Here is a 9,553-nt window from a genome sequence, read left to right on the forward strand (position 1 = left end):
AGCAGCCTCTGCTGCAAACTCCTGGTACCACTTTGTGCTTAGACATTTATGAGCCCACAAGCCAAGAGGACACCGAGAAGGGAAGGGTTTGGCATCTGCCAGAGCCAGCTGGAGCCTCTCCGGGGCTTGGAGAGGGGGCTGAGGAGCACAGAGTGGCCCAGTTTGGGGATTGCTTCCACTCAGCTCTGCAGCAAATGGTGTGGCACTTCCCTCAGGGTGCATTGCTCATAAGCACTTCTGTTACTTTTTGTGCACTCCAATGGTTTTCCACACGTAAATGTTCATATTTAGCTGCTCCTGGACGCCTCTTCTGCCCCCAACAAGAGCTGCCCATGGGTTCAGCCACCCATTTCTGCATTTTCACTGTCCCAATATTGAATTAAGATTTGCGATTTGCTGGGTCCAGCTTAGCAAACTGTGTTACAGACAGGGAAACTGAGGCATGGAATGGGACATGACATCCCCTGGGTGACACAGTGACACTCGAACCCAAGGCCTGACTCTGAGCCACACCAGGGGCTCCTCCATGAGTGGTAGGGATGGTTGAGGAGGAGGTTTGGCACTAATCCCTGGGTTACCAGGGGGTGCCACATCCCAGAGCCGAGCAGGGCCACCCCACCATGGCAGAAGGAGAATCTCTTTGTTCTCCTTGTGTTTCCCCTCCATCCTTTGCACACAGAGTGGGTTCTGCCCATGAGAAGGGAAGCCCAGAGCAGCCACGTTGCCTGTGAAAGGCACCAAGAAAACCCCAAACCACAAGAACCAAGTGCCCCAAGCACCTTCCCTGCCCTTTGCTGCCCCAAGGTGTCCAAAATATCAAGAGAAAAAATTGTTGCAGTCGCTCCCTGGGGCTGGATGAACCAACCACTCCTCTGCAAGGACAGCTGAAGTCATCCCAGGGATCCCATCCCCATTTCCTCCCAGAGATCCACGGATACAACCCCACAGATGATGTGCTACCAGCGCGTTCCCTGTCTGTTTGCTTCTCCCTCTTCCAAGAGGGATCACTTGCTTTCCAAAGCCATCCACTGGCTGCCCACAAGTTCTCCAAGAGCAGCCTGACCCCCAGCACCACCCAACCCGTTACCTGCGTGGATGTGGCTGATATCCAAGCTGCAGGAGTGGGGAGCCATGAGGAATGTGACCTTGACCAGGTTCCAGCCTCTTCCCCTCTGCTGGAGTCACTGCTGGAACTTTTTTGGAGCAAATCCCATGGGGATGCTGTACACATCACCAAGGCCCATCAGCTCCTCCTCCCAGGGGTTTTTGGGACTCTGCTCCTGCAGCCTGGCTGATGGTGGAGCACAAACTGATTTCCCCTGGTACAGGCTGTTTCTTTCTCTTCTCACAGAGGGTTTAGTTGTAGAGAAAAACATATCAAAAACATAATTACTTGTCCTTTTCCTCTCCCACCCTCCACAGAACTGATATCAAAATAACTCCTCAATAATATACATATTTATTTTCTCTTAATTAGTGCCGATATTTACAAAAATTGTGATACTCTGTGAAGAATAAATTATATACACTGATGATAAACCAGACAGCAAATGCTCATTTGGAGATGTATGTACACAGCTCTGTATACCTATATACAACAGGCAGCCTTATTGACTCGGGGGCCCCCAGCCCCTTCCCACACCCCCCCAGATGTCAATAAAGCAGGAATTTCTATAAACACTGTGCAATTCAGATCCAGCTGGTGTCTAAAGTTGTGTCTAGCAAATGCATGGTTAAATGACTTGAAATTCCCACGAGTCCTCCTTTAACAGTTTATAGGCCTCTCTCCATTCCTGGTCCCATTTCTCCCGTAACCATGGAAACAAAAGGTTCAGCTCCAGCATCCTTAGGATGAGTCCTTCTTGGATTTCCTCTTCCTATTGATTTGCTCAAATTAGGCACCACATGCAGGGTTGATCCAATACCCATTTTTTTCCCCTCGCGCTTCGGGGATGACATTGGAGGACAAGAGCACAGTCTCAAACAGTGAGGGAGCAAGTGCAAATGGATAATTACATCTTATAGGCAGCAGAAAAAAAATAAAAAATAATAATCAAAAAAACCAAACCCCAGAATACCAACCCCAAGCTCAGGACAGCCAGGCAGGGCTGGGGAGAGGACGTGGTGTGTCCATGTGCGTGGACCTGGCGTGGTTACACAATGTCCAGCAGCTCCTACAAGCCAAACCACCCCCTCTATGGAGGAAAAACATGAATTAGGGATTTATCTCTCCTCATGCATAACTGGGCTGGGGGATCTTGTCCCCGGGTGTAAGTCAGTGCTGTGCTCCCAGGGCTGCTTCACCCCTGGGCTGGGCCCTCTGTCCCTGATGGGAGCAGGATGGAGCACCCATTTCTGAGCAGGGGGGTGAATTCTGGGCAGCAGAAACATCCCAGGGACACTGAGGCCAGGGGTGCTGACAGGGCTGGGGAAGGGCAGAGCAGTGGCCAATGCTTGGGGGTAACCCTTGTCCCCCTTGGGGCTCCTGGCAGGGGCAGCAGCTGGTCCCCAACAGGAGGGACCAAGGGATGTCACATGGAGAAGGTCAAACACTGCCAGGGGCTGAGGAAAGAGCCACAGCAAACCAAAATGGTTTGAGGCTGACTCCTTCTTTCCTCAGCCTGCTTGACCCCTGCAGCAGACTGACCAGCTCCCATGAGTGACCACCATGGATAACTCCCATGGATAAACACCCCCAAGGACGCAGACCTTGGGATAAGGTCTCATGGGAAAGATCTTGAGAAAAGGTTCCAAGGCCAGGCTGGACAGGGCTTGGAGCAGCCTGGGCTAGTGGAAAGGGTCCCTGTACATGGCAGGGGGTGGAACAAGGTGAGCTTTGAGGTCTCTCTAACCCAAACCATTCCAGGATTCTGTGATAACACCACCCTGGCTCCAGAAAGGAGCCACCACACTGGGACCAAAAGTCACCATAGTTCAAGAGACTTAAAAACCCAGCAATTACAAACAATAACCCCAAAGGCCACTCGATGCAGCACAGCACCTGCAACTCACCCAAATCCCTTCAACCCTGCTTGGCTTTCCCAGCACCGTCACAGAAACTGTGACTGGCACAAGCCAGGACCTGGGGCTGGGAGCAGAGACACTGCAAAGCTGCTGCTTGCAGGGGGTGTGAGGAGCTGAATGCCACCAGACCCCCAGGATGCTTCCACTCCCAAGGCAAGATCCACATCTCCTTCCCTTGGATCCATCCCCAAGTATATTGCAAGCTCTGGAAAAGGCTTTGGCAGCAGTTCCAAGGGCTGACCCAGGAATTATCTAATAACAAAGCAAGGTCCTTCCTGAAATACCTCCTCCTCCTCTGTCTTTTTCTCTCCTTCTGTGTATTTATGCACAAATATGCCCATATTTATACACCCACGTGCCACACTCTCATAATGACAATCCAGAGATCCTTTTCTTCTTATAGCTCAGCGTTCAGATCTGTAGGACTTTGACCCAGTCACTGCAGGGATTAATTTTCCCAATAAAACATCGTGCTCCAGAGAGATCATTTTTTCCTAATCACTTGGTCGCATCCAGCTGGCACACGAGCCTCACCCCATTGCCCCCAGCAGATATTCTGGAAGATTTGAAAGGGCTGATGGGCTGCCTGCAGGCTTGGGCACGAGGCTGGGTGTTAGGAGACAACTCGCTCTGCAATCACAGCTTTCCAGCTCTCCAAAACCGTGGCACAGTGGCTAAAACTAAAATAGAGGCGCTGCCTCCTCCGGGTGCCAAGGCAGGAGCACCTCCACAGGCCAGAGAGCTCCAGTCTTCCATTCCAGGCCTGGAGAGAGGGAAATGGCTCCTCAGGAGGAGGAAAGGAACCAGACTACCTCTGTTTAGGGGCCTGATGGACTCTAACACAGCTATGGGACCATCCCCTTTCCCAATCCCTAATTTAGCATCTTCAGTCTGAGCCACTTTGCAGCTCATTTTTGCACCTCTCAGAGTCAGGAGGAGATGGGGATGCTCAGCATCTCCACAGAAACAGGCCCAGACTCTCTCAAACCATATTCCTTAAGAAAAAAAAAATAAAAAAAGAAAAAAATATCACAGTCTCCTCCTGAAAAACTGGTTCAAGATCACATCAGTGAGTCAGAAGCAAAGCTAGAAATAGCACTAGAGCTCCGACCTGCAGGCACAAATCCCATTAAAAGCTGTAGGGGAACCATTTCTCTGTGTAAGGCAGAAGTCTGGACCCCTCTGCTCTGTGCAGCCACGGATCCCTCCCAGCCATGGCCTTCACCCACCCTGAGCCAAACACCTGAGCACTGAGCCTGGGCATTTCCATTGTGCCCCACACAAGGGCAGCCCAGAGCTCGTTTTCCCCAGGAACATCTGCCAGGGTCAGGGCAGGAGGTGCCAGAGCTGCCCCAAGGGAGGGACTGGCTGTGCTGGCCCTGCCATGGGGACACTCATCACCTCACTCAGCGACAACAGGAGTGTGGCCTCTTGCTCTTCATCCCCATTTGCCCCTGTTGTGTGGCTGTGGAGCCTCCCAATGTGCCCAGGAAACCCCAGCTTGGAGATTGGGTTTGGATGTTTGGATCCAGCTCATGGATCTGCTCTCCCCTCCCGCCTGGCCCTGGAGGGCCCACAGGAGCACCATGCCCAAAACCCCACCTGCCCAAAGGAAAACCTCACCTTCCTCCTCACCAAACCACCACAACACACACCCAGAGCTTTGGCCAACGCTGCTCCAAACCACCCCAAGCCCACGGTGGGTGTTCAACAACCGGACACTTCTCAAAGCCTCACCGAGCACCAGCATCCTCCAAAGAACCTGCAGTAAAACCACCAGCCAAACACCTCAGCCCTGACCAGGAATGGGATCACCTGGTGCTAAGGGCACCCAGAGGATCCCAGACCATCAGGCAGCTCCCTTGTGTGAGCCCATGACCCCACAGAGCCACCAGGAGCTGGATCCATGGAAGTTGGCCGACCTGCCTGGGAATGGTGCCCGAGCTGGTGACTCTCACCAGCCCTGTCCCACCCAACAGGATGAGCTTCAGAACTCAGGATTTATTGCTTTTGGTTGTGTTGGCTTTTTTGTGTGCATGAAGGGGCTCAGGGTCTCCCATTCCCAGGCTGCCACAGCAAAGTGGAGTGCAGGACTCCCAATATAACGAGATCCAATTAAAAACAAACGGGGGACCTGAGCATCCCTGAATCCCAACACTGGCATGCTGCTGGTCCTCTGCCCCACACAGGAGCAGGGACGGCCATGCACAAACCATGGGCACTTGGAATTAATTATAGCCAGGCCTCAATCAATATCAATCAATCAGTCAAATAAAACTGAGGAGTGATTCCACCTGGCCAAGTGGAGCCCCATCAGCACAAGGTGGATCCTGCTCTGGAGTGGCATTTGGAGCCATTGCTGTAGATACTTTAGCACCAGTTGGATTATTGGCAGGAGCAGGGGTTTCCTCTCTGAGGAAGGAAGGGTCTGGCTGAGCCCTCCCCAGGCTCCCTGTGCTCACCCTTCATGCAATGTTTCAGGGCTGATCACGCCCCAGTTCAGCCCAAATTCACCCCAGGTGAACCCTGTTCCACAGCCCAGGGAGGCTTTGCTCCACCGTGACCTTGGCAGAGATTTTCCTGCATCTCCCCTGGCCTGGAAGAGGAGCAGGGCACCTCTCCCTGAGGATTGTCAGCAATGGGGAAAACACAAGCAAACCCACACAGGGATGGGGAAAGCAGGTGAGATTCCCCATGGACCATCCGCTCTCACCCATCCCCAAATAACACTGGGGGTGAAGAAGAGAGAGAACCTCAGGCTCGCTGTACCCTGACCCACTGCTCTTAAACACCCTGAAAGAAGGCAAAGCAAAGGCTCAGAGGTGCCACTTCAGCACCTGCCCACTCCATTATAAAGGAATAAACCCCAGCCCTGAGGGGGTTGAAAAGGACCTTTCAAGCCCAAAACACACCTTGCCCTGGTGACCCCACGGGCTCCAGGGGCAGGCCACCCTGCTCCAGCCCATGTCCCACCAGCCCAGCAGCCCTGAGCTGGGACATCCCTGATACCCCAGGAGCTCTGTTTGCTGAGGATTCGGCCCTGTAGTCGCTCTCTAAATATCTATACACACACACACACTCAGGAATTCTACGGGAACGGCTGAAAACTGCTGAACAAACAAGTCAGGAGAGCTGGAACCTGCTATTCCACCTGCTCCTCGTGCCCTCTCCGATCCGCCGTGGTTTCTGCTCCTGACACCACGATTAATGACTAATTACTCGCCCCATAATGAGCGCAGGTGTTTAACTTTCAGCTCACCTTCCCTGGCTTGCATTTGTCAGCTCTTGTGTCTGGATGCTCGGACACTCAGGCTCTGCCTTGTTATCTCTCAGGCTTTGCATTGTTATCTATCCAACTGTTGTCAGCACACGCCTTCCCCATCCGGTTTTTAACTATAATGGAGATTTTTTTAATTCCCACGAATCTCCTTCGAGCCACCGGAGAATCTATAAACACTATAAACATGAATACTGTATAGTCTACTAAGAAAATATATATTTGTGTGTGTATTAAATATTCAGATTCATGCAACAAATATCCATGCAGCTGTACTGTATTACTGGTTAAATTTCACTGCAGTATAAATATATTATAGGCCACAGCATAGTTGCTCCAGTTTTATATATAGATATAAAAAGAGATGCTTTTTCCAACTCATTTTCAATGTGTCAGTGGAGGTGTCTTTGGTGATCCTGGAAATATTGATGATGGAAGTGTCATGTAAATAAATAAATAAATTCCAAGCTCTTGATTTATTTACTCGTCCCTCCCGATGCCTCGCATAGAAAATTTAAGACTTAATAAATAATGTGCCGTCACACTAATTATCCCTCCCCTGGGCCTCACACTGGCACACTGCAGTGGCTGAAACTATTGCAGCATGCAGCATTTTCAGTTATGAAACACGAGCCGGGCGCCGCGCTCGCGCTCGGCTCTCCCGGGGCAGGAGCCGAGCCCTCCAGCAGCCCGGCCCCACAGCCACAGCCACCCTCCAGGAACTCCTGCCTGACCTTTCCCAGCTGCTCCCTGTGCCTGGGCAGGCACCAGGATTCAGCCCTGGACCTGCCCCTTCCATCCCCATCCCGCTGCTGGAAGTGCCCGTCCCCTCCGTATCTTTGGAAACCCACGAGCCTGGGATGGGAGAAGTGCAACGAAATGGTTTGGTTTTTTTTTGCACGGACGCTTATTCGGTGCAGAAATCAAAGGTTTAAAGTCACTTACACAGCTATTGCTTCCCATGCAGAACCAAATATACACCGTAGAAAATACTGTATTAACTACAATGCAGAGCAGCACTCAATATCTGCAATTGTTCCACTTCAGCTTTAAATACGGGACTAGATTTTAGCGACTAGACATCGGTTAGCATTTTGGTGATATTCACATAGTTTGTGTTAGCTAGGGTGCAATTGGCTGTCTTCAAGTTCTCCTCCCTAAAATCCTCATTGCTATTGTTTACACCTTCCTGGATCTCCATATAATCAGACTTACTAATAGTAGAGGCACTTCTGCTTTTCTTTAGGTCAGGGGAAGAGGGGATCTTTGGGCAGCTGGTTACTTGCAAATATTGAGCCTGCTCCTCTCCCTCGGTCTCCCGGTGGTAGAAGTAATTGAAGTTAGACACTATGACGGGCACTGGTAAGGCAATCGTTAATACGCCAGCGATGGCACACAAGGAACCCACTATTTTCCCCCCGATGGTGGTGGGGACCATGTCTCCGTAGCCAACAGTCGTCATGGAAACCACAGCCCACCAGAAGGCATCGGGGATGCTCGGGAACTGGGACTCGCTCTCGTCGGCCTCGGCGAAGTAGACGGCGCTGGAGAAGAGGATGACGCCGATGAAGAGGAAAAATATCAAGAGGCCCAGCTCCCTCATGCTGGCCTTGAGGGTCTGCCCCAGGATCTGCAGCCCCTTGGAGTGCCGGGAGAGCTTGAAGATCCTGAAGACCCGCACCAAGCGGATGACTCTGAGGATGGCCAAGGACATGGCTTGCTGGCCCTGCTGGCCATCCTCTGGCTTCTCGGCCAGCTCCGTCCCTAGGGTGATGAAGTAGGGGATGATGGCTACGATGTCTATAATGTTCATGATGTTGGTAAAAAAACCAGCCTTGCTGGGGCAGGCGAAAAACCTCACCAAGAACTCGAAGGAGAACCAGATGATGCAAAGTGTCTCCACGATGAAGAAGGGGTCTGTGAAAGAAGTGGATTGCTGGTACCCCATGCTGCTGTTGGAGTAGGGGGGATGGCTCAGCCCGCTGCCGTGCATGTCTTCGTTCTCATCCCGAAAAATGGGCAACGTTTCCAGGCAAAAGCTGACGATGGAGATTAAAATCACCATGACAGAGACAATAGCTATAATCCTGGCAGGGCCTGAGCTCTCGGGGTACTCAAAGAGCAGCCACACTTGTCTCTGAAACTCGTTCTCAGGCAGCGGCCTCTCCTCTTCCTTGATGTAGCCTTCATCCTCCCGGAACATCTCCATGGCCTCTTCCCCCAGCTCGTAGAAGCGGATCTCTTCGGAGAAGATGTCCAAGGGCACGTTAACCGGCCGCCGCAACCTCCCCCCGGACTGGTAATAGTACAAAATGGCATCGAAGCTGGGTCTGTTCCGGTCAAAGAAGTACTCGTTCCGGAGAGGGTCGAAATATCTCATCCTCTTTTTAGGATCCCCTAGCAAGGTCTCTGGGAACTGGGCAAGTGTCTTGAGCTGCGTCTCGAAGCGCAGCCCCGAGATGTTGATGACCACCCTCTCACAGCACTCATGGTCGGTCTCGGGGTTGTACGTGTCCTGCGGGTGACCGGGAAGAGCTGCAGCTTCATCTGCAGGATCTCCAGTAGCAACTGTCATTATTGGGCTTTAAAAGAAATCCTTATGCTAAACTCTTCCCAGCGCCCGGCGGTGGGATCGGGTTCAGGGCAGGGCTACTATCCTGCAGAAGGACAGGTACGTAGGTTTGGAAGAGTCTCATGAAAAGGCGAAGGGATGAGATAAAAATAGAGGAAAAAAAAAAAAAGAAAAAAAATAAAAAAGAAGAAGAGGAAGAAAGAAAATCGCCCCTGCTGAGAAAGAGAGAGATGGAATAAAGTTGGTGGGAGGAGAGCAGATCCCTTCTCTAGCACGTCTATCCCCTTCCTGGAGGGGTTAATTTGCCTTGTTTGGGACAGAGTTCAACAACTCCCATCTAAACCCATTAGGTGGAACAGAGAAAACACCTGAGGAACCGTCACCTGTTCAAAACCAGCATGGAAAAACTGGCATGGGTAAACCGGGGCTTGTTTTTTGGCTAAAAATAAAAATTCCAGTTAAAAAAAATAAAGAGGGGGAAGGGAAGAGAAAGGAAGGAAGAAAAATAACCCCATCCAGCCCTGACGTGGCGAGAGGACCCCGCGGGGTGCCGGGCTCAGCTCATTTCCAGGCATGCAGCTAAGGGTTAATTAACATTTAACCGTGCGATCTCAGGCAATCTACCCTCCAGGAAAGCTCCAGCTCGGCTTTTAAGTTTAACACCTTCCCAAACCTCTTTC

General features: G+C 51.5%; 1 protein-coding gene across 1 annotated transcript; it reads right to left on the bottom strand.

Moving 5' to 3' along the window:
- Positions 1 to 6,674: 6,674 nt before the first annotated feature.
- KCNA2 (potassium voltage-gated channel subfamily A member 2) lies at positions 6,675 to 9,535 on the bottom strand. Its single transcript, XM_005426805.2, has one exon. The coding sequence runs from the start codon at positions 8,874 to 8,876 to the stop codon at positions 7,377 to 7,379; it is 1,500 nt and encodes a 499-aa protein (XP_005426862.1). The 5' UTR covers positions 8,877 to 9,535; the 3' UTR covers positions 6,675 to 7,376.
- Between the last annotated feature and the right edge of the window lie 18 nt (positions 9,536 to 9,553).

Source organism: Geospiza fortis, unplaced genomic scaffold (genome assembly GCF_000277835.1).
Source record: "Geospiza fortis unplaced genomic scaffold, GeoFor_1.0 scaffold26, whole genome shotgun sequence".
Taxonomy (NCBI): domain Eukaryota; kingdom Metazoa; phylum Chordata; class Aves; order Passeriformes; family Thraupidae; genus Geospiza; species Geospiza fortis.

Coding starts and splice junctions, on each gene's coding strand:
- KCNA2 (XM_005426805.2), bottom strand. CDS start 8,876: ATGACAGTTGCTACTGGAGATCCTGCAGATGAAGCTGCAGCTCTTCCC.